We start from the raw sequence: 25,383 nt of genomic DNA on the forward strand, positions 1-25,383 counted from the left end.
GTATACCCCAGTGCATTAATTAGAAAAGTCCCCCACAAAAAAAAAGAAAGAAAAAAGGAAAAGTCCCTCACAAAAATGATTTTTAACCTTCTATAGGGCACGAGAGTTTCTGGGAATCTACTGAAAGGTGTTAATTCTCTCCCCAAAAGTGAGCCCATGAGGGCACAAACGTAATTTTGCCTATAGTTTCAGAAGCTCACCTGTGTAGCTCTTAGAAATTCCCAAGCTGCAGCTGAAGAAACTTTGCTTTAAAGTGTTGGCTGTGCAGTTACGCAAAATAGCTCAAATCAACTTTTACAGACACGGTCCAAACCTGGAAACTTTCCATGGGAGGAGGGGTATGTATAACAGGTGAAAAATGATCATAGTCCTGTCTTCCCGTATGTCAATCAAAACATGAAATTCTGATTTCTTGGGATGCCCACACAGATTAAAACAAGATGTATTTATCAATTGGTCACTGGAGCCAGAGGATAACACTATTTAGGGTTCCAAACTGTTCTAGCAAATGGGCCCCCGCACTAAAAATACTCTAAGGGTACATTTTAAGAACGGCCAGCCTCTATCTGTTTAGGGGCTTCCACACCCTGTACCAACACTACGTTGTATTAGCAAGGCAAATCCATGCTACTGGAAGGCACAGAAGACATTCACAGTTTAAGATTCTGCAGTTTAAGATGATACCTCTCTCCCTAAAGGAACGATTTTGCATTAACATTGTGGCATCAAGTTACGGGGTTTCTAATAAAATACCCTTTGCATTAGAAGACTATGATTATCCAAAAACTTGCCTGCTGATTTAAGGGTCCACAGGGTCTCCTTTTACCTCCAAGGTCTCTGGATGATGGCTGGAAAACTGAGGATCTCCCTCTGGGTTACCTGTGCGCCCCAGAGGGCTGCCTCCGACTGTCTCACAGCAGGACTCTGCAGCTGGGGTGCAGAGGTGATGGTAACATGAGCTGGCTTCCCGCTGCAAATAGCAACAGGCCTGCCATGAGTGAAAGCCCAAATATAGACCTGCCTAGGCTCTCTTGCCACTTCTTGCTGCTCAAGTGTCACCGGGAGAGGTCACATGCTGTCCTCTGAGTTTCTTCATATACTGGGAGGATTTGAGGCCTAGAGACCCACTGAGCTACTCCAATGGCTGGTCATGTTTAGAGGGCTGGAGGCTGCCACAGCAGGGTCAGGAGGGTAGCTGCAGGGCATGTGGAGAGGGAGGGCATCTGAGGGCCCTTGTGTGGTGCATCTTCCACCTGACGCTCTATTCCAAGAGCGTTTTGAACAAGCACAACTCTGAAGGCAATCAGATGCAACTTAATATTTTTTTCTTCCACCATTCCTTTAACATTTACTCACAGTGGGAATTATTTCCCTCAGTGGATAAAAAAGTCCAGCAGATCCATGACTTTCTGATCCCTCTTAGGTGACATTCAGTCCAAGGGTGAAGGCATAGTCTGCATTCAGCAACTGAATGTATAGTGCAGAATATTAATGTAAAAGTCAGACTTTGCTTAGCCAGTATCAAAATCTTCTCCCCTACCCGGTCTGGGCCTCTTTAGCTGGAAGTCTGCCCTCAGAAAGGAGGAAAGAGATCGGCCTCTTCTCCCCACACCTCCTTATTGAGCTGCTGGTGGAACGCCAGGGCAGGAGGCGCCAAGGTGATAAGATGGCTCCTATTGGAGTTAATGCCACAATGGGTGCTATCTTCCGGCTCTCTGGGCTGGCAGGTGCTTAGAGCTCTCTATTGTGCACTTGTGTGTGTGTCTACACTCTCCCTCCCTCTCTCATGGAGAGTTTTTTACATCTCTGGAGTTTTCCATTATGGAGACTTTCCCCCCAGGTTTCCATAACCAGGCTGAGAACGCTTCTCTTCCAGGGGGTCCCTTGCATTCTCCTTATAGGCTCTGGTGGGCCACCTCCAGGATCTCTCAAATGAGGTCTCCTTACCCATGCAGTTGGCTCTCTTGGGCAGGATATGATGATTCCTTGCTGACTCTGTCTTCTTCCTGGCTTACAACTGGATTGTAGGAGGCAGGCCCATCCTTGGTCCCTGCAAACTCTGGAATGCTGCCAGAACCAATGCAGCCACCTCCCCTGGGTCTGCCATCAAAGCAGCCAATCCGCTCACCTCAGGCCACCTGCAGGAGATACAGCAAACTCTCTGAAGGGTCCCTTTGAAGATCCTTCATTGGGCTTGGGCCTAGAGGACAGGACTTCCAACCTTCCCTCCATCCCACTAACAGCATTCTCTGGAGAAATGGCTCCACCAATTTTCCCCCTGAAAGCATGAATTGGGTTCTGGACCATTTCCTTGAAAAGTCTCCTTATGGTGATTTGATCTCAGAATTTTGCATCTGCTGCTTTTTAAATCTCAATCAAAATGTAATTTGAAAAATATCATTACTGCCAGGTATCTAGAATATTAGAAGCAAAATAAAATATCAGAACAAAAAAAATGAAAGACAAAATTTACGCAAAGATATATATGTACAAGGATGTTCACCACAGCATTATGCATATTGGCAGAAAGCTGAAATTAATCTATGACTATCAATATAGAATTTGTAAACCACAATACACTCAATATTGGCAAGTATTAAAAACAATCATGTAAATACCTATTTTTTATGTGGAAAATATCCACAATATAGCTGTAAGTAAAAAGAGAGTATAAAATACAATTACAGCATAATCATATATATATTATATAGATGATATATAATATATAGCATAATATATAAATATATAATAATATATGATAATACATATAATAATAAACACAAAATGAGAGCAGAGTTTAACTTTTGAGTTATTTTGCTTTTTTCTTTATATTTTTTATTGTACCTATTTTGATAACAATTATTTATACACCTTTTATTAATTCTTAAAAACTATCTAATAATGAGAAATAACATATGATATTTGGCTTAGAAAAAGGCAAATATTTAAAAAAAAGAAAAAAAAAGAAAAAGGCAAATATTACAAAGGAACCATAAAGTAAATATAAAGTAGGCATGTATCCTGGTAACAACAATGATTAGGTTTAGTGTATACTCACGCTTATTTTTTCTAAGAATATACAAACATCTTTCCCTCACACAAAAACGAAATTACTTTTATAATTAGAAAGCCTACTAGTGTCATTTTGATAAAGCAAGTAAATTAGAAATACTAAAAAGGATAAAACAATATAAAACAAATACAGTAAAAAGACATATTGTAAAGAATATACAAAAAAGATATTAAAACAGACTATTATTGAATTACAAGTAAATCGTGTTAGCTAAGATAATATATTTAAAAATGACTTGAGGAGAAATAAATCCCTTCAACTAACAAATTCTTGTTCCAAGAAGACCACCAAGTGCAGCAGTTCTGAGTCCAAAGCCCCACAGCACTACACAAGCACTAAAGGGTTGGTGGGGGAGACTCAGATAAGCAACTTTGGACCTTAAGCTCATTCCACAGAAGTTTCTAGATACCCTGGGATCAACTTCAGGGGGAGAGATGCCCTAACCACTGCTCCAGGCTGGCCCTGGTTTGTTGTTGTTTTCCTTTGGGCATAACAGCAACTGTAAATCTGATCTCCTGCTTTCCCAAATCCAAACCTTCAAAAGTTTTCTCACCGGTTCCTGAGTCTAGCCTTCAGGAGCCTAGTCTTGGAGAAAGGCTTCTCCTCGCGGCTCCCTGGGTTGTCTCCCCGCACCACCCATCCCATGAACTCACGGGATGGAAGCAGACCTGCTGCTCTGTGTCTCAGTCCCGGACACAGACCTGGGCTGTCTTATTCCCTGTTGCGTGAACCCGACCAGCTCCAAGTCACATCCCATCCTCACGTGCAAATTAGATTTCCCCTATCTCCTTAAACAGGTCTTGGGGAGCCAGGTGGTCTTACTAGCCTGCTTGTGTACTGTTGGGACAGGATTCCTTCTGGATCTGTCTCCTTGGCTGTAAAGCGAAGAGTAGGAACACACTATTTAAACACGCTGTCTGGGAGCTGGGATGCTTTGACGACAGAGAGACATCTTTTGTGTATGCCCCTCGGCAGCCCCCCCGCCCCCCCCGCCCGCACACATCAGGCACTCCATAAAAGTTCGTTGAGTTGGTAACAACAATCGGGTGGCTTTTACCCGGTGGGTGGCGCTTGGAGACCCTCAGCCCATAACTCCTACGTTTGATTTAACCTTTGGTCTATCTACACCCCTTCTGAGCGCAGGAACCCTCGGGTGCTCCCCGACGCCCCAGTGAGCGAGGACGGAATCAGTGGGTCCCCGTTCTCAAGAGGTTCTTTGAGTGCAGGAGGCTAAGACGATAACTCGTCAGGAACACTTTCCCTACGTCAGCAGGTACAAAGGTGGGAATGGTGAGGCAGGAGGGGAAGTCCTTGGGCCCAGGCCCCGCGGGGCGGCAGGGACCGCTGCCCAGCGCCGGCCGGAGACAGAGTCCCAGCTTTCCCATTGGCTGCCGAGAACCCGTCCACGCCGCGGGCAGCCAATCGGAGGCGCCGGGGGTGGGGTGGCGCCCCGGGGGCGCTGACGCGGGCGCGGTCCCGCCAGAATGTCGCGGTCCGCGGCGGGCAGCTGGGGGCGCGGGGAGGCCGGGCGCGCGCGGGCCGAGCCCGCGGGCCGCTGGTCCGAGGCCATGGAAGACGAGCAGCCCGACAGCTTGGAGGGCTGGGTGCCGGTCCGCGACGACCTCTTCGCCGAGCCCGAGCGACACCAGCTGCGCTTCCTCGTGGCCTGGAACGACGCGGAGGGCAAGTTCGCCGTGACCTGTCACGACCGCACGGCGCAGCGGCGGCGGCGCGAGGGGAGCCAGCCCGAACCAGAGCCCGAGCGGGCCGCGTCCCCCCCGAGCTGGGCGGGCCTGCTCTCGGCCGCCGGGCTCCGCGGCGCGCACCGGCAGCTGGCGGCGCTCTGGCCGCCCCTGGAGCGCTGCTTCCCGCCGTTGCCGCCCGAGCTGGACGCGCGCGCCGGCGGGGCCTGGGGCCTGGGGCTCGGGCTCTGGGCGCTCGTGTGGCCGGCGCGCGCGGGCCCCGGCGACGCGGCGGTGCAGGAGCTGTGCGGGCGCCTGGAGCGCTACCTGGGCGAGGCCGCGAGCGGCTGCGGCGGCGCGGCGGTGCGCGACGCGCTCTTCCCGGCCGACGGCGGCGCGCCCGACTGCGAGAGCCTGCGCGACTTCCGGGAGAGGGCCCTGCGCGCGCGGTGGGCCGCGGCGGGCGCGCGGCTGCGCCAGGTACCCGCGGGGCGGGAGGGGCAGCGCCGGGCTGGGGCCGCGGTGTGTGTGGCGTGGGGGGGGGTGGGGGTGGGTTGTGTTCGGTTCCGGAGAGCCGGGCTGTCGGCCGGCCAGGGGGCGCTGGGGACCTGAGGGGCGCGCGCGCAGGTGCCCAGGTGCCTGTTACCTGTAGGGGAGCTGGGCGTGGACGGGGCAGGGCGCGCGCAGGTGCACAGGTGCTTGTCACCTGCAGGGGAGCTGGGGGCGGAGGGGGGAGGACGCGCGCAGGTGCCTGTCACCTGTCGGGGACCGAGGGGGGGGGCGCGCGCAGGTGCACAGGTTCCTGTCACCTGCAGTTCTCAGGCGGGTCAGCGTGCATCCTCTGTCTGCAGCCAGCCCTGACCCCTTTCTCCGAAGACTCTGGCAGACCCGGCTGCCCTCTAACAGGATTTGCCAGAGAATAGCGAAAGCAGAACCGGAAACAGCCGTAGTACACGTGGGAAACAGCCTGGCGCACGGGATGTAAACACTTCCCGGTTCTCGGCGGGGACGGCGGGGGGCGGGGGTGGGGAGCGGCGGCGGCCGTCAGGAACCCTGGAGACCCGCTGCCTTAGAGGATGAAGGGGCTTCTAGGGGAAAGGTTGGAAAGTAACGCAAACGTCTGGTGGAAAGCCGACGGGGAGTGAGCTTTATTCTTTGATTTGGAAGGGCAACCGGAGTGCAATTTTAAGTTTAAAAGACGTCATTTGGGAAGCCCAACAACTCATTCTTTGAGTGATAAACTTATAGAATTTAACGGGGGTGGGGGGGGGAACGCAAGTACACAAAAGGGTTTGGGAGAAAAATAGGGTGTGTGTATTCACAATTTACTACGGGTGGCCAAGATTGAGGCTCTGACACCCTGGACACGTCCTCTTGCTTGCTTGTTCTCATTACAGGCCGATCTTAATCTGGATGATTTTTCTGCGCATTCTTTTGAGGAAGGGAGGAGTGTGAGGGAAGAATTCAGCCATATTTCAAAGTCTTAATTACATCTTCCTAATCAACATATAGAACCAGCTTTTTTTTTTTAAGATTTTATTTATTTGTTCATGAGACACACACACACACACACACACAGAGGCAGGCTCCCCGCAGGGAACCTGATGTGGGACTTGATCCCAGGACTCCAGGATCACACTCTGGGCTGAAGACAGACGCTCAACTGCTGAGCCACCCAGGAGTCCCTAGAACCAAAGTTTTAAAGCAAAATGGTTTTATAAAAGGAGTTTGTGGGATGCCTGGGTGGCCCAGTGGTTAAGCGTCTGCCTTTGGCTCAGGGCGTGATCCTGGAGTCCTGGAATTGAGTCCCACATCGGGCTCCCTGAATGGAGCCTGCATCTCTCTCTGCCTGTGTCTCTGCCTCTCTCTTACTCTCACTCTCTCTCTCTCTCTCTCTCTCTCTCATGAATAAATAAATAAAATCTTAAAAACAAATAAAAGGAGTTTGTTAGGGGGTCTTACACCATTGAATGATTATAGTCATAACATTCTGCCCTGGATATACCATGATTTAACTGTTCGTTTTATTTGACATTTTGGTTGAAGGACATTAGCGTTTTCATATAATCAGTATTTTAATTTGTGAAGTTGAGGGCATTAAAGTTTCTTTAGTTTTGTTTATTTGGTATGATCTTATAAATACTGTCCTTACGTGAGCTTTTATTTACATTTTGTCTTCCAGGTTCTTCAGGGGCATGATCAAGCCCACACCATGGTAGCACTAATGAAAGTTTATCGAGAGGAAGATGAAGCATACCAAGAGTTAGTTACTGGAGCAACTACATTTTTCCAGTATTTACTGCAGCCATTTAGGGATATGAGAGAAGTTGCAACTTTATGTAAGCTTGATATTTTGGTATGTTTTCTTTATATCTGTATTTTATCAGATTTGTTATTTGTCACGTATTATTTCTTTAGTCCCATTTCAGATTCAGTGTATGTTGGCACCTTGGGTCCACCTTTGTGTTTAGATGGTAGTATACATATGTTGAGTTTATTTAAAAAAAATTTTTTTTAAGATTTATTTATTTATTTATTTATTTATTTATTTATTTATTTATTTATGATAGGCAGAGAGAGAGAGAAGCAGAGACACAGGAGGAGGGAGAAGCAGGCTCCATGCCAGGATCCTGACATGGGACTCGATTCCGGGACTCCAGGATCGTGCCCTGGGCCAAAGGCAGGCGCTAAACCGATGAGCCACCCAGGGATCCCCTATTTTTAAAAATTAATTTGAAAATGAAGGCATTTTATGTTGGTCATCTGAATACATTAAGATTTCTGCAGCTTTCTGAGGGTTAAACCACATTCTTTGCTAATGACTTGTTTTTGATGAGAAGCTTGTTTATGTTAGCCTATTTTCAGATTCTAAGGACATATGCAGATTTCCAAGAAACTGAATGAAAATATAAATAGCAAGGCCCTGGATCATAATTCAGTAATTTAAGCTTTAGTAAATGTTGCCATCACTCTTATTTCCTTGAGCTATGTAGTAACCCAGTGACCCTGGTTAGCGTAGTCATCCTCCTGTCAGTGTTACGAAGGAACCTAGGGCCCAGAGGGGTGAAATAGCTTTCCCTGCGTCTCAACCAGCTGGAGTCAGAAGACATCAGAGAGATCTCTTGAGCTCTGCCCCTGCACTGGGCCAGACTTCCACACACATACTCACAGCCCCTGCCAAGCTACTGTACTGTAGAAATGGTGTCCTGTTTAGATAAAACTCATGCCACTCAAATTTCCAGAGAAAATTGTTCTGTTCATTATACTGAAAGCATATTACTTGGATAGTCTTTACTTCCTGTATATATTTTTTCCTTAATTAACAGCTTCACTGAGATACAATTCACAGACCATACCACTCACCTGTTTAAGATATATGTTTCAGTGGTTTTTAGTATATTCATTTGTGCAACTATCACCACTATCTAGTTCCAGAACATTTTCATCACTCCCCAAAGAAACCCCATACCCATAAGCAGTCATTCTCTATTCCCCCCTCCAACCCTGGGCAACCAGCAGTGTGCCTTCTGCCTCTGTGTGTTTCCCCATTCTGGCCATTTCATCTTGTGTGGGATTACATGAGATATGGTCATTTGTGTCAGGCTCTTTTCATGTAGCATAATGTTTTCAAGGTCCATCCATGTTGTGCAATGTCCCAGAACTTCATTTCTTTCTATGATCCTTTAGTATTCACTATAGTACATTTCACTTATCCATTTAGCAGTTGATGGGCATTTGGGTTGTTTGATGGACATTTAGGTTGTTTCCACTTTTTAACTATTAGGAATAATGCTGCTATGAACATCTATGTACAAGTTTCTATGTGGACCTATGTTTTCTTTTTTCTTGGAAAAATGTGGAATTGCTGGGTCCTATGGTAACTATATATAGCCTTTCCAAAGAACCATCAGACTGTTTTCCAATGCAGAATGTACCATTTTACATTCCTACCAGCAGTAAGTGAAGGTTCCAGTTTGTCCACATTATCGCCAACACTTGTTATTGTCTGTCTTTTTGGTTTTATCCACCCTAGTGGATGTGAAGTTGTATCCTGTGTTTTTTTTTTTAAGGTTATTTATTTATTTATTCATTCATGAGAGAGAGAGAGAGAGAGAGAGAGAGAGAGGCAGAGAGAGAAGCAGGCTCCCAGTAGGGAGCCTGATGGCAGGACTCGATCTCAGGACCTCATGATCATGAACTGAGCCAAAGGCAGATGGTCAACCACTGAGTCACCCAGGTGCCCCTATCCTGTGGTTTTGATTTACATTTCCCTGATGGCTAACCTGTATATATTTCTTATATTATTAGTTTTGTAGAAGAACTGGATGCCGAATGACTACTAGTACATATCATAATTATGAATTTTTAGATTTTATGATCTTTTAGGTTACTGTATTATTTTTGCCCTTCAGAGAAGAATTATTATATTGAAAATCTTCCTGCCATGTCCCTGAAAGGACCTGTAGCAACAGCTAACACTTGAATGCTGTGTACTGGGCCTTGTGCTGAATGTTTAACAAAACAGGTGTCATTTAAACAATTATGGGTTTAATTTTTTTTAAATTTTTTACCTAATCTCTGTACCCAGCATGGGGCTCGAGCTCCCAACCCCAATATCAAGAGTTGCACGCTCCACCAACTGAGGTAGCCAGGTGCCCCTAAACAATTGTGTATTAATAGAAGAACATAACTTGAGAGAATTCCTGTCTAGAAAATGTTATTCTAATATTGCAAAGTGAAAGTAGGTTTTTATTTTATGTATGCCCCAGAGTATCCCTTGTCTCCCAAGTGTTGCCTGGCTTAGAGCCTCATTCATACTCAGTAAGGAATTGCTGAATGAATGAAACTTAATTAACTAGTAGTAATAAAAGTAGTTGAAATAATCCATGTAACCAATTTCCTGTGTCTCTGCATTACTATTCTCTCTTGTGAATACAATTTTCCTTTCATTTGTAGAAATCCTTGAATGAGGATGATTTGGGTCCTAAGAGGATAGTTGCCTTGCAGAAAGAAGCCAAAGAATGGACCAGACAGGCTGAAGAAGCTGTAGTCTCTATTCAGGACATTACAGTGAATTATTTTAAAGAAACAGTAAAAGCATTAGCAGGTAACAGTGTAAAATTCTACATTAAGGTGTATGTGATTTTCATTTTATTCAACAAACATTTGAGTACCTCTTGCACACGAGGCACTGCGTTTCCTAGGAGCTGAGGATTCAGTATAAGGGTAAGCATAAACAGACATGGTACAGTCTGGTGAGGGGAGAGAGATCTTATTTATGTATACATTCAAACACATGGGAAATGGCAGTAGCAGCCGGCCTCCTGAAGAGAAGCAGGGGGTTCTGAGAGCTGCCAAGAGGCAGGAGGCTCCTTCACTAGGTCAGTGAAGGCCTCTGGGGAATGGCACCTGCCCCAATACCTGAAGGTCAGTGGGAGTTGAGAGACCATCAGAGTGAGGGGAGAGTGTTCCAGACAGAAGAAATGGCACTCACAGAGGCCCTCTGACTGGAAGGAACTTGGCAAGTGTGAGGGGCTGGAGCAGAGAGGAAGGGGGAAGGGAGAGAGGTGTGAGCAAATTCAGCAGACAGGCAGGGGTGGGGAGGGGAGGGGGGTGCGGAAGACTTCTCATAGAGGATGTCATTATAGATGGCGGCCCCAAACAGGAAACCTAGTGTCTGCCAGCTTGTTACATTTCATTCATAAAGTGAAATGTCCTGTGGCTGTGAAGCCCAATTCTCTATATCTGTTTTTATGACTGTTGGGAGTTGCATGATACATTAAGTGAAATAAATGAACTACAAAGAAGAACGATGATCTTGTGGGGTTTTTTTGTTTATTTTTTGTCTTTGGTTCAAACTGCCTATCTAGCTTGACCTAGAAACAGTCTGGAAGTGTATGCACCAAAATGTAAGAAACATCGCCTCAAGTAGGTGAGATTCATGATTTCTTTTTTTTTTTTTTTTTAATGAAGTATCTAAAAAAATTTTTTTAAAGATTTTATTTTTAAGTAATATCTACACCCAACATGGGGCTCAAACTCACAATCCTGAGATCAAGAGTCCTGTGCTCTACTAACTGAGCCAGCCAGGTTCCCCAAAGTATCTAAAATGTTTATACTGATGTTCATGTATAATTTTTGTGACAATAAAAGGTAATTAAAACATTTTTTTCTTTTAAAAAAGGATGTTTTGCAAGTAAGGTGGGAGGCAGTAAAGAATCAGCTCAGAATACATTTTTCCCTTTTCAATGAGTTGTAATTATGTTTTATTTTTATTCCAATCCAACAGAAATGCAGAAACAAATGGAACAGGACAAGAAGAGATTTGGCCAGGCTGCCTGGGCCACAGCAACTCCCAGGTTAGAAGAACTCAAGCTGATGTTAGCCCGAGAGACTCTACAGCTTATGAGAGCCAAAGAGTTGTGTTTAAATCACAAAAGAGCTGAAATTCAGAGGAAGGTAAGATAAAGATAAATGAAACTTGGTTGGAAAAAACCCACACTTTTAGGGCACCTGAGTGGCTCAGTTGGTTAAGTGTCTGACTCTTGATTTAGGCTCAGGTCATGATCTCAGGGTTATGAGATCAAGCCCCGCATCAGGCTCCATGCTGGTGGTACAGCCTGCTTACAATTCCCTCTCCCTCTCTCCCCACCCCCACCTCATGCACACGCATGTGTGCATGCTCACTCTCTCTCTAAAGAAAGAAACCCCACACTTTTAGGTAGCACCTTTCTTTCCAGGCACCATTAAGAGCTTCCTTGCTTCATTCCAACATTTACTAGCTGAGAATTTAGACTGTGGAAGGTTGGCCTTAAAGCTTCCTTTTGATTAAGATGCTTTTGAAATATTCTGTTGTAGGATGCTCCTGGTAGTAACACTGAGCTCAGTACTGAAGTGGGTAATATACTTAAGTCAATCAAGCAGTATCTCAGCACAACTCGAGAGTAATGCAAAGGTCTTTCAGCCTAGGATCACAGCCCCTTAAATTTCTTCCTGTAATATTAAGAGTTTGAAGCAGTAAACACTGCAAATGGCTCACTGCCTCGATTTTTCTCTAAACCTAACTGTTTTCGTTTGTTTCAGGGTAAGTTAAAGTATTTGTAACAAACATTGAATAAAGCATTTTTGTTTTGTTACTTGAAATTGGAAAAATGTTTTTTCACTTTGTTCTCTATTTGGTCCTAAGCAAAAAATAGAAAATTGTTCAAATGCATTTAACATTAGCTTTTTTTTTTTTTAAGAGAGAGTTATTTATTTATTAGAGAAAGAGAGAGAGAGAGCGTGCGTGCACAGCCAGAGGAGGGGCAGAGGGAGAAGCAGACTCCCTGCCGAGCAGAGAGCCCAACATGGGGCTCAATCCCAGGACTCTGAAACCACGGCCCCAGCCGAAGGGAATGTTCAACCAACTGAGCCACCCACGTGCCCCTAACATAGCTTTTAACGTACTAATCATTTTAACTTGCTGTTATTTTTTTTTCATGAAAACAAGATGGAAGATCTTCCAGAACAAGAAAAAAATGTAGATGTTGTAGACGAATTAGAAATACAGTATTATGAAGTCCAGTTAGAACTGTATGAGGTTAAATTTGAGATATTAAAATATGAAGAAATACTGCTTATAACACAGTTGGACTCAATTAAAAGGCTTATAAAAGGTAAGGTATATATTTAAATGTGTATGTTAAAATGTTTAAATCACACCTCCAAGGAAATACAGGCCATGTTATTACTTCTTATAAATTGGCTAAAACATCTACTAAATTTCCTAAAAAAAAGTCTCCTTTTAGCATTTCTGTTATTCCAGTAATATATTCATTGTTAAACACAAGGCAAAACAAAGGAAAACTTACCCACCCCCCAGTCCATCATCACAGATACCAAGTGAGAATAATATGCTGGAAAGTCTTGTTTGTATACTGATGTATACAAGTAAATACCAATTTTTAAACCCAAAATGTATATCTTGTTTAATAACTTCCTTTCATTTAATACATAATAAGCACCTTTCCGTTTCGGTAAGTAACAAAAACATGAGACATTTTAATGGCAGCACAGTATTTGGTTATACGGATATACCGTGATTTCTAGTCTTAAACTATTGCAAACAGCAATTTGGCAAAGAACCCTCTTTGACACATCCTTGTGTGTAGAAGAGATTCTTTCTTTTTCTTTCTTTCTTCTTTCTTTCTCTTTCTTTCTTTCTTTCTTTCTTTCTTTCTTTCTTTCTTTCTCTTTCTTTCTTTCTTTCTTTCTTTCTTCCTTCCTTCCTTCCTTCCTTCCTTCCTTCCTTCCTTCCTTCCTTCCTTCCTTTCTTTCTTTCTTTCTTTCTTTCTTTCTTTCTTTTTCCTTTCCTTTTCTTTTCTTTTCTTTTCTTATTAAATTTATTTATTTGAGAGTGAGTGAAAGTGAGGAGCAGGGAGAAGGGAAGGGGGAGAGGGAGAAGCAGACTGCTACCTAATCCAGGAACCTGATTCTGGGCTTGATCCTAGGACTCCGGGATCATGACCTGTGCTGAAGGCAGATGCTTTACCAACTGAGCCACCTAGTGCCCCGAGATTATTTCCTTGTAATAAATTTCCAAAGGGGGAATCGTTGGGTCAAGGACAGTGCAGATTTTACATGTTGACACACACCTGCTAACCCTGCAATAATCATTCGATGCACATTTTCCCCTCATCTTTGTTATCTTTTGATTTCTGAATTCCATACTACATAATGGCCTTCCAGATTGAGGTCGTGAAAAGAGCTGATTATGAAAATAGCTGTTCCACACTTACACCATTATTTTAAGTTCTTGCCTACTTGATAGAAGACAATGGTCTCTTGTACTTTTCATTTATTTAATTACAAGTGTAATGGGCATGATTTTGCGGTTGACTGGCTGCATTTCTTTTATTAACTGTCTATCATTGGTCTTTGCCCACTTTCCCTTGGAACATTCCCTTTCCACACTAAGACTATTACTCTGTTATCTGTCCTATGTTGCAAAGAATTTCTCTCCACCATTTGCTTTTTCTTACCTTGTAGAAATACTTCATTTTTATGAAGTCATATCTGCTTTTGGTAAAGTCTTTCTGCATCTGTCAAAGTGCTCCTCATCCCCAAACTATATCAAAATTTTACTTAAGTTTTCTTTTAGTATATTTCTGATTAAAAAAAATTTTGCTCTTTAATCTGGTTAAATTAATCTTGACGTGTGGTGGGAATCTAACTCCCCCCCTCCCCCAAATTGTTAGGTAATCTCAGTCACTGATTTTGAAAACGTTTTCCCTAAGTACTTTGACTGGCTTCCTGTCTCATGTCCAGAATTATTATAGTTATTTTTACCTAATAATGAATTGTCATTTTCTTTCACTAGTTTGTGAATGGCTTCTGGTGCTGGTCCCGTATGTTCCTATTACTGTACTTGGGTGTACATTTTAGTGTCTGGTTCAGCAAGCGCCTTCCATAGTACTCTGCTTTTCCTCAGGTTTCCTGATTTTTTCCACTCCTTTATTCTTTCAGACGAACTTTAGAATCACTTTGGCAAGTTCCAAACAAAAACCAAAAAACCTCCTTGGAATTTTTATTGGGATTGTGCTTAAAATTAGAGATTAATTTGGGGAGAATTGTCATCTTTGCAATTTTGAATCTTCCCATCCAAGGACATGGTATGTCTTTCCTTTTACTTACATCTCTTTTTTCCCCTCAAGTTCCTCCAAGCATAATACTTTTCTTCATACTGAATCTAAACATTTAATTTAATCCTAGGTATTCAAAAAACTTTATAGTAATTTCAGGTTATAAGCACTATACATATTTAAGGGAAAATCCTATTTAAAAAGCTATTCCCGGAAAGATGTATGCCAAATTGTTCATAATATTTTCCTCTGGGAATGGGATCCCAAAGGTTTGGGAGAAAAAGAAAATTTCACTTTCTAGTTTTGTAGGACTTGATTTGTTACAACTAGCATGTATTTAAAAAAAATACATATGTAACCAAAATTAAGTATCTTTAAGTCACCTTAATGACACACTGCTGGTAGAATGTAGGTTGCCCTTCTGGAGGGAAACTGAATGCTAATTATCAAGAGCCCTGACTGTTCATCTTCTAAATAAGTAATAAAAATGTACGCAAAGATTTTATGTTCAGATGTTCATCACGGTGAAATTAATAATAATGGAACCCTGGAATATTCTAACAATACAGAATGCTCAAATTAGAGAATACTGTGTTGCCATTAAAATTCTATTTCCATCACATGGAAGATGTCCTCTTAGCTATGTGTTATTGATTATGTGTAGCTGTGTGTGTGTGTAGGGTCTGTGTGTATGTCCATAAGTGTGTGTAGCTGTGTGTGTAGGTACAGGTGTATGTGTCTGTAGCTGTGTATGTGTATACCCATGTTAATAGTGGCTTTCCCAGGGTGGTGGGGTTACAAGTCATCTTCACTTTCTAAAATTTAAAGTATATTTGTGTGTTATTTTTTTATACCAAAATATGTTTTAAAAACATCATCAATACATTTCTAGATAAAGAGGATGAAGTTGTCTATTACGACCCATGTGAAAGTCCCGAGGAGCTTGGAGCCCTTGACTGTGTGACAGGGCTGCCAAATGACAAGAGTGTAGAGGTACGGGAGCTGAGCCGGCAGCGCCAGCGCCTGGAGACTCAGCGGGGCACGATCTGTGCCCGGAGAGCCTGTCTCAGGAACAGAAAGGTAGGAGTACCATGCAGGGCAGCTCTCTTCCTGCCAAGGCTCCTTTTATGAAAGATGAAGAGGTCCTGAAAGGAAGGCTTTTTACCAACACAGTGATTAACTTCTTCTTGGGTGTTTATACAGGTATCAGTGGCTACAATTTATTTATTTTTTTTTTGAAAAGGATTCCCTTTCTTTTGGGGGTCTAAGCATTTACCATAATCTCTAGATTTTAGTTGATCCATTCAACAACTGTTTGTTGAATGCCTGTTACATGCCCAGGTATTTAAAAAATCATGGTAGGTAGAAAATTCAAGTAATCATCTTCAGTACATTCTAAAGTTTATTTTATTGTAAATTATTGATTATAGAATATTTGTCAAAAATAACGAGGTGTCTGACTGGCTCAGTCAGTGGAGTGTGCGACCCTTGATCTTGGGGGTTGAGTTTGAACCCTATACTGGGTGCAGAGAAGACTTAAAATTAAAAAAAAAAAAATCTATAAGAAGAACATTCAGCTCATTTCAACCCTTATATTTGGTGACTTTTTTCTTAATTTTTATAAATTCCACAATCACATAAAAGGTAATATATAAGAATAACTAGTACAGTTAAAATACAGTTTTTAATGTAAATGTATTTGTGGGTTGTATATGGTTATGTAGGTATGTTTGGAAATATAATTACTATTGTAATATTATGTATGGGGAGAGGTGTTTAAAACACTTGCATGGAAATAGATTCTTTGGACACATGCCATGTAAGCATGGAGGGCTGCCTGTGTTATCCCCTCATTTCCATCTTTCACAGCACTAAATCCCAGCCTTGCCCTTATGACTGGGTGTGGTCGATTCCTTGAAGTAGCCAGTCAGCATGTAACCAAGGGGAGGCAGGACCCTGGAGCCACACCAGAAACTATGAGAACAAATGCCTCATAGGACAGCACAAACACAGTGGTGCTTTCTTCTGCTAAACTTCTCTGCTAGAGCCTACTATGATAGTAAAAACTGTGCAAGTGACCTGTATTATTCCACCAGGATCAATGCAAAGAGAATCATCGGCTGCGACTGCAGTTGGCTGAAGAAAGGATGAAACATTTTCATCAGCATCATAGTATCCAGGTGGTAAGTGGTCGAAGAAATGTTCTATGTTTGCATAACATGACATACTGGCTTCAATCTGTAAAGAGTAGAACCCCCTGCCCTCGACGGGCAGCTGCGAGCCTTAATCCTAGGGAGCCTGCAGTCCAGCCCTGCAGCTTGGGCTTTCTTTTCTCAAGACCTCTCTTTTGAGAAATGTACAAACATATGTTCCTTTAAATATAGAAAAGAGACAAGATGAAAGAAGAGGAGAAAAAGAAAAAAGAATGGATAAACCAAGAACGCAAAAAAACACTCCAGCGGTTGAGAGCATTTAAAGAGGTAAGTTCTAGAAATAGTGGCCTCACTTGTATTTTCTGGAGAAATAAATGAAGGTCACCCATCCTAGGAGAAAAGTGTTGAATATTATGAACAGATCACTTGAAACACAAAATGTTCTCCAAACGCCATTATTTTTAGTGTAGAAATAAAAAATGAAAATATTAGAATATTTTTTAAAAGATTTTATTTATTTGAGAGGGAGTGTACACCAATGGAGTGGTGGGAAGAGGGAGGAGGAGGAGGAGCAGGCTCCCCTCTGAGCAGGGAGCCTGACCTGGGGCTTGATCCCAGGATCATATCTGAGCTGAAGGCAGATACTTAACTTACCGAGCCACCCAGGCACCCCCAAAATAATAGAATATTAAGAAATTTTTGACATTGCTGTACACCAGGGTTCTGATGCTGACTCTGCCTGCCATGCTGTTGCCCAGCGAGGACAACTGAAAAACAGTTAAACTGACCTCGACTTTAGCTCAGTTCTTCCTCACTTGTAATAAGTCTCTCAAAGCAGTCAAGGCAGCGTTGTGACAAGTAGATAGTTAAGGGCTCTGTTAAAAGTGAATAGGCTGGGGATCCCTGGGTGGCGCAGTGGTTTAGAGCCCACCTTTGGCGCAGGGTGTGATCCTGGAGTCCTGGGATCGAGTCCCACGTCAGGCTCCCTGCATGGAGCCTGCTTATTCCTCTGCCTGTGTCTCTGCTTCTCTTTCTCTGTGTGTCTCTTGTGAATAAATCAATAAAATCTTAAAAAAAAAAAAAGTGAGTAGGCTTAAAAAGAAAGTAAATAGCTACTTACTTAAAAATAATGTTAAACTAGTTGAATATAAAACATAAATCTGTTTTCATCACATACCCTCACAAAGACCCAAGTTGGTAGCTGCCCCCCCAAAAGAAAGACTATCCATTCCCAAAGTTCTGGAATAAGGTATTGAAGGTGTGCTGTGATATCAGCCAGAAAAGGGGCCCTGGAGTGGTAAATCAGGACACACTGACTTCAGCTCACTTTTTGGTACACTTGCTACTCTGATCATTAATGAGCACCTGCTGCATACCAGCCCAGTGCTAAACACCTGCATTCATTCTCCTTTACTTAAGGCTGCAGCCCGCGTGGTGACCCACCTTAGCTCATGCTGCGTGCAGCCACTTGTCTGTAACTCTGGAGCTGCACAGGCCTTCTCCGGCCCAGGCAGCACACCTGAACCAGCCAGGGGGCTTCTGAAAGTCACGGATGCCCAGACCCGCCCCCCCTCCAAAAATGGGAGACTGAGTTGCGGGTATATCATGTGAGACCCACGTGAAGGCAGAGTGAATGTGCACAGGACGACAGGTTGGTGGGCTCTCACTGGAGGGCACTGGTTAACAGAGTGCAGTCAGGATGGAGGAAGGATCGAGGCGTGCAAGTCTGGCTCTTAAGCCTTGAACAGGCTGATCAGTGATCAGTTTTTCAACTGTGGAGATGAGAGGGGTAACTGATGGATGTGGCGGAACTAGGCCACCAACGCTCTCAGACTGAGCAGGGGGTGTGAAAATCCAACACGCTGACCTCACGTTGGCTTAAGGTGCGGGTTTTGTGGTCCTTGGAGGGGTACGCTTCTCCAGAGGGTGGGAGGAAGGCATGCATGCAGTCTGAGTGCAGGGGAAAGAACTTTCTTCAGCCTCCTGCCACCACTTGTGAGGAAGCTCCAGAAAAGCCAGTGTGTTTTTAAGGTGTGTGAACAGAAGCAGCCTCTGTAGAATGAGGGGACCCTGTGTTGGCCCAGAAGTGCTCCCTCGAAGGGGACAAAGCCAATCTGAGCACATTTTGAAGGAAGGAAGTAGGAGCAGGAGAGGATGGGAAGTGGGTCATGTGATGCATGCTAGCTGGTGGGCCCAGGCAGGCTTTTAAATATCTGAGGGGCCGCTGGGAGGCAAAAGATTGAATTTGTCTTAGGTGAGCCCTGGGGACTCCCAGCAACATAAGGCAGAACTCAACAGGCCAGAGTCACAGCGAAGTGCAGCCACCGGAGTGCTGGGGCAGGAGCATCATCCCTGCCATCAGGGGATGGTCGGATGACCCCGGAGTCTCGCCTGGAGTTTCTGGGGCTCAAGTTCTACCAGGACAACACGTGACTGGCAGCTGCAGGCCTAGTGACTGCATGGCTGAGGTCTGGGGTCTGGCACCAGGCTGTCCTAGCGCTCAGGAAAGGCAGAGGAACCTGGGAGGGAGACAGGGCACGTTCGGTGCCAGACTAAAGCAGTAAAGCGAGGCAAGTGAATTGTCTGGTTTCCCAGTGCAATGTTAAAAGCGATATTTATACTGTACTGTAGTCTGTTGAGTGTGTAATAGCAAGATGGCTACAGAAAAGTACATATCTTAATTACTTTACTTCTAAAAATGCGATTGTCTGAGCCTTCAGCTAGTTGTACTCTTTCCACTGGTGGAGGGTCCTGCCTCCACATTGATGGCGGCTGACTAGTCAGGGTGGTGGCTGCTGAAGGTGGGTTTCCTAGAATAAGACAATGAAGTTTACTGTCATAAGGGCACAGTTTGGGCACCCCAAAACAACTGTTTGTTTTTAAAGATTTATTTATTTGAGAGAGAGAGCAAGCAAACAGACGCAGGCTGCCCCTTGAGCAGGGAGCCCAACAGGGGGCTCGATCCTAGGACCCCAGGATCATGACCTGAGCCGAAGGCAGACGCTTCACTGACTGAGCCTGCCAGGTGCGCCTCTCAAAACATTTGTAATAGTAACATCAAATATCACTGATCACAGATCACCTGTAACAAATGTAATGATGAAAATATTGCAAGAATTGAATTTGAAATATTGCAAGAATTGCCAAAATGTGACACAGAGACACCAAGTGAGCAAATGCTATTGGAAAAGCGAACCCGAAACGTGTTTGATGCATGGTTGCCACAAACCTTTAATTTATAAAAAAATGCAATATTTGAAAATTAAATAAAGCAATTGCAAAAAGACGAGGTAATCTGTACTCTTTGTTTTATCATGAATTGCAATTTTGGTATATTACTACTAAGTTTACATAGTATTATCACATTACATACATCCTTGGCCAGTTTTTTCCCCCCCACTCAAGTTATATTTTTGGGATGTGTTCATGTTTATATATATAGATCTAGTTCATTTTTTTTAAGATTTTATTTATTTAATCATGAGAGACAGACAGAGAGAGGGACAGGCACAGGCAGAGGGAGAAGCAGGCTCCATGCATGGAGCCTGACATAGGACTCAATCCCGGGTCTCCAGGATCACACCCCGGGCTGAGGGCAGCGCTAAACCACTGAGCCACTGGGGTTGCCCAATCTAGTTCATTTTAATGGCCACATAGTATTAACATTTTATGTGTTTTACTGGCCAGTCAGTGCCTTCATTAGGGAGGCCTCCCACCACTCAAGATTCGTTTTTTTATAGGGTATGTTTTTCTTTATCAAACCAACACCCGAGAAACCAGAATGTTTTAAATTTACATTTTTAAAGTATAAAATTTATTGTAAGCCTACAAATTAGAGAAGAGACATGTTACAACTGTCACTTTGAGGTTGATGCTGGTAGAATTTTTTTCATACAGCTGTATGTCACCTGTATTTTTTTAGGATGTTTTACAAACTTTGTGTATACTGCTTATTATGATTTTTCATTGCTGCGTAATATTTTAAATTCACCATAATTTTCTCAGCTAACTTCCTATTTTTATTTTCATACAAAAATATGCATGTTTTCATTTATGCTTATACTTTCATATATTTATTATAGAGAAAGTATTACATATCAAAGGAATAAATGCTTATTCCTTAGTAATAGATTTAGTAGCAAGGGCAGCTATCCAAAGTGAGAAGGAGCCACTGCAAACGAGAACAATCCACGGACAGAGGCCCTTGAGTGTATACTTATTTACAGCAAGTTTCAGCATTCTGATGGTTTGCACTTGTGGCAAGTTTCTCACAGCAGTGTTTCATTTTCAGAGATGTCCAGGTGGGTCTGTACTAAAGACCTCTTGCTCAGAGCCTGCAGCTCCACACCTGCCAGGTGGGCTTTCCCTGCAGACCTCTCCCGCGGCTGCTGCAAGCCATCTGTCCTCTGGGGAGACCAGAAGGGCTCCCCCCTCTGAAGTCAATAACGCTAAAACTTCTGAGGATCTGCACGACCCTGGAAATACCGCCCAGAGTTCTGTTCTAGTTGGTGACCAGACACATTGCAGATCCAGTGAGGAACTGTCACCGCCGCCCCCTCCACCGCCACCCCCACTGCCGCCCCCTCCACCGCCGCCTCCACCACCCTTCCCTGCTCGGCCCTTTTCTTATTCTCAATCAACGAATCGCCAGAACTCACACTTGAGAACTCCAGTAGCCGAGGATCAGCCACTGCCCCTGATGTGCGAACCATCTGCTGGGAGACCACACTATTCCTCAGCTGCTCTCGGAGGCCCAGGTAACCGCTGCAGTTCTGTCTCTGCTCAGCAAGGGTCATTGAGTGGTGGGCTGAAGCATTCTTGCTGTAGAAGCAATTACGCTCACATCAAAACCTTTTGCAGAATTCTCTACGATCTTGAAATTCTCCAGCATTTGCTGCCTTAAGTTATCATTACTGCAAAGTTAGCACAGCCAGAATCTGAGTTCGATAAACACTAACTCATCTTGAAGAAATGATCTCTATACATTTAATGGTCCCATGATGTGGGATCACTATTAAAGACTTGCCTGTTTCAGGTCCTTAGGACTTGAGTGTGCGTTTGATTTCTGCCAGTGTTGCTTTGAATTAAGCATCTGTGAGTCATTTACAGAATTTAACTGTTGCAGCTTAAGGAGAATATTGGTTGGGAATTACTGGAGAGGAATATTAGAATATAGAAGGGTGTTCTTACAGACTGCTGGACTGGGAAACCATATATTGGGAGATCTTTCTAAACGGAAGTGGTCAAAAGAACAGCAGACCCCGTTCTAACTCTGCAAGTACAATACACTGAATACACACGAATATTCTTGAACGAGGGCTGTCGTTCTGACTCATAGTTCTGGTGATGGCTGATACATTGACTGTTGAGGCGACTGGCTGAAATCCATCTGCCCAGACTCGGAGCCTGCTGCTTGGTGGTGGAGGAAGGGTTTAGATAAACCCCAGAAAAATTCTATGTACCTGTGTTACAAAGACTGTGCCTGAGCAGCTCCCCTGAGCACAGGCAGGGCCGCTGGAGTAGGCAACAGGAATCCTATAAACACAACAGTTCCAAAGTGCAGTTCTGGTTAATTGATTTTTCCAGTTACTTGGAGTTCACAGTTTCCCTCTACCCAGAACCAGGTACAGGTGAAAACGTCCATGCTCTTAGGTGGAGGCCAAGTGGCCCATTTCCACTTGGGATCTGCAATAACACAGTGTGAATGAAGAGCAAGAGCATGCCTGCCTGGGCCAGCAGTTTGCATGTGGGGGTCATCCCAGTTAGGGTTAGTGCGCACAGTGTCAGGAGGCCCTACTCAGCACCCCACCCCACCTCCTCTCACTGCAAAGAATAAGGTGTGAGTCAGTACCTGAAAATCAGTGTGAAACTATCTTCTTACTCCTGGAAGGGGACTACTGTGAGTTTAAATCCAAAATTAGCTGGTTGGTAGAGCATGGCCTCAGTCCCGAACCAGGAAGGACTCTGTCTTGAAGCCTCCCTAGAGACCTCCACGGTGGTGGCCACAGTCCCCCTCGCCCCCACCCCCCACCTCTGGAGGGCGGTTACAGATTTTACCCCCTGGGGGGGGCACTGTCTCAAGGCACCTGAGTGAAGAATAGCTTCTCCTCACCCAGGCCTTGAAAGTCTGATGTGATCTGTGTTGTGACAGCATCTTGTACCATCCCAGGTGGAAGCTGTGCGTTGGCTCAGGTAACATTTGTAGGTGGAATTAACACAGCATGCAGCGACCTACCAGTGCCACCCCCAGGTTCACTGTCGCTGATGAAAGTTTACCTTCAGCCTTTTCCTGTGTGTGCAAACCTCCTCACGTCACCATCACAGAACATGTCACCACTGACATACTGCAGGGTGAAGTTAGAGAAACACGGCGGGTACATTGTAGAAAAATATCTTCTTGAAGTGGGAAGCAAATACAATTTCCCGAACTTGTGTGCAGCTGTCATGCACATTAGGGCAAATTATTTACAGCCCCAGGATTCCCTGTCCCTCAGAATCACACAAAAAGATAACCCCGTGTCTTGAAAGACAGCTGTTGTGACAGCAGGTGCGCATGACTGGGCCTCCGAGTGGCTGTGGCTTTGAGGAAGTGGCGGACAGTGAGTGGTCAGGGGACATGTTAGTGACTAAACTCGCCCGTATTCACCCAGGGAGCCTGTGGTTGGCCTTTCTCACAGGTAATCAAGGCGTTTGTTTAATGGAAGATGGTTTGTTCCAATCATGTCAGTATCCAGCGTGCGACTTGACACAGAGCTATACAAAAGTGCGCTGGCATCTTGGGGGGAGAGATGCGGTTTGCTGATGGCACCTGCTGTTTGCCAATTTCAGGATCCATGGATGAAGTGCTGGCCTCCCTGCGGAGCAGCAGCACCCCTCTGCGGAGAGTGGAAGCGCCCACTTTGAGCCCTCCCCGTGCCTCGTTCAACGAGCAGCTTCTGGCTGCCATCAGGCAGGGGGTCAAACTGAAGAAAGTTCACTCTGGCCCAGGCCTGAGCCCCAGCAACAAACCAGCCAGCGACCTGGAGAGAAGTATCAAGGCAGCGCTCCAGAGAATCAAGAGAGTGTCTGCTGACTCGGAGGAGGAGGAGGGGGAGGGGGAGGGGGAGGACGGTGATGAGCAGAGCCCTGGTGGCTGCGGTGGTGGCGGTGAGTGGGACCGCTGAGCTCTGTCCCTGCCGCAGGCTCCACACCGGGTGGCTGAACAAGGGGACGCAGGCCCAGGGTCTGTTCTGGAAAAGCACATGAGCAGGTCCATCAGCCACGTGACAGCCTGGTTGGTGAGCAGGGCTCCGTGTGATGTTGCAGCTTTTCTGGAATGCCGAGGCTCTTAACATCAGGGCAGGAAGTCGAGGGCTGGTGACTTCCACACACCAAAAGGTAGTTGGGATCTAAGAACCCACTGTATTACCGGCGTAAGAGAACAGTATTTATTTTCCACCAAGGATTATCTGGAATCATTCCCTCGTTCTGAAAAAAGTTGATAACCACTGTGCTCAGCAGCGCTGTTGAGCTACGGACCGCGTCTCCCTGTTTGGGTGGAGCGGGGGTCTCCTTGCACAGAAGGCTTCGAATGTGAAAATGATTTTAGCAAGAATCAGAATAAACTGCTCATAGCCAGGAAATATTTTAAATATTTTAAATGAAATCTATTTTATGTATTGAGCACTATATAAACTCATAATAAAGAACTATTTATAATGCACCAGTGTCACTCATGAGAACATGAAACGTAATATCTGAACATAGCTGTCCCTGCCTGGTGGGGCGTGGGGGGCAGGGGTGGTTTAAAGGTTTTAACGAGATTTCAGATAAACATTTGTTTAAACAAATACCAAGCGTGAGGGATAATGTCCCCCTCAGGAACTAAAGTCTCATGCTGGGACCTTTCCTCCTTGCTTTGTGTTAAAATCAAGAAGAGGGAGGGACCCACACTAGGCAGTCTGCTCCTGCCTTCAGACTGTCCAGAGCATCCCCACCCTTGCCCTAGCCATCTGGGTTTCTACAAGATGCAGAACAAGATGTACTGGCCTTCCCTTGTTTCCACAGAAAAGTCAAAACCCCTCCTACTTCCGATTTCTTCTTGACTAACTCCATCCTGATAAACTGAGGCCTGAGAGGCCTTGGCTGGGAGGGGCCTCAGCCGGGAGGAATCTGGAACCTTCTTCCACACCAGGGCCTGGGCCTCGTGGGTGGCCATGGTCAGGTGCCCACAGGTCTGGCCTGCATCCTGCCTTCCCCAACCTCAGGAGGTGCCAGCCCGAATCTGGTTCCTGTGCGTGAACAGGTACGCTCTGCAAGTAGAACCCAGGCTTGGATGGCCTGGCCCTGCCCCTGCCTGCCCTGGCCCCCACACAGGTTCCCAGGGGTGCTACACAGAAGGACGCCCGCTGGCCTTTGGTCCCAAACCAGAGGTAAGTCAAGTGCCTGTGCCTCAGGCCTCCTGCCCCAACACAGACAGGCCAAGCTTAGCACCAAAACGTTTCTCTGCAAAGAATTTGATATTTTAAAAAATGGCAAAGTCAGAGCTTTGCTGGACTTTCCTAAGCTTACTCTGCAGTTTGGAATTGTTTTTATTCTAATTATTGTAATTTCGTTATTTTGAGACTGACTCAGGCTTGGATAAATTCTGAATGTGCTTTGTAAGGGCTGCCAAAGACAAGAAGCCCTCAGAAATAGGACCCTTTTCAAAACAGAGTCCTCCCGGTTAAAGCTCCTCCTCACCCAACAGCTCTCCGGGCACCAAAACCTCCCTTTCCTCAGAGCCTCCTCTCCCTCATTCCTCCCTTTGCCCCCTTCTTCCAGCCACGCCTTGATGGCAGACTCTGGCCAGACTCTGGCCTCAGGGACTTCAGAGC

General features: G+C 44.9%; 2 protein-coding genes across 3 annotated transcripts in view; one reads left to right on the forward strand and one right to left on the reverse strand.

Annotated features, from left to right (window-relative positions):
• FSD2 (fibronectin type III and SPRY domain containing 2) overlaps positions 1 to 2,164 on the reverse strand; it is a 42,876-nt gene extending 40,712 nt beyond the window's left edge. The window contains exon 1 of one of the 2 annotated variants that reach the window (XM_072801242.1): positions 827 to 2,164. The gene's annotated coding sequence lies outside the window, so the exon portion shown is untranslated. Of the gene's footprint in view, positions 1 to 791 lie in introns of both variants that reach the window. The other variant, XM_072801234.1, reaches the window with a different exon arrangement.
• Positions 2,165 to 4,566: 2,402 nt separating this feature from the next.
• WHAMM (WASP homolog associated with actin, golgi membranes and microtubules) lies at positions 4,567 to 24,230 on the forward strand. The gene is made up of 10 exons (XM_072801219.1): positions 4,567 to 5,235; positions 6,938 to 7,111; positions 9,712 to 9,862; positions 11,045 to 11,214; positions 12,245 to 12,410; positions 15,268 to 15,455; positions 16,472 to 16,558; positions 16,760 to 16,855; positions 20,820 to 21,285; positions 23,357 to 24,230. The coding sequence occupies exons 1-10, from the start codon at positions 4,642 to 4,644 to the stop codon at positions 23,689 to 23,691; spliced, it is 2,427 nt and encodes an 808-aa protein (XP_072657320.1). The 5' UTR covers positions 4,567 to 4,641; the 3' UTR covers positions 23,692 to 24,230.
• Positions 24,231 to 25,383: the final 1,153 nt, after the last annotated feature.

This window comes from Canis lupus, chromosome 2 (assembly GCF_048164855.1).
Source record: "Canis lupus baileyi chromosome 2, mCanLup2.hap1, whole genome shotgun sequence".
NCBI classification, from domain to species: Eukaryota; Metazoa; Chordata; class Mammalia; order Carnivora; family Canidae; genus Canis; species Canis lupus.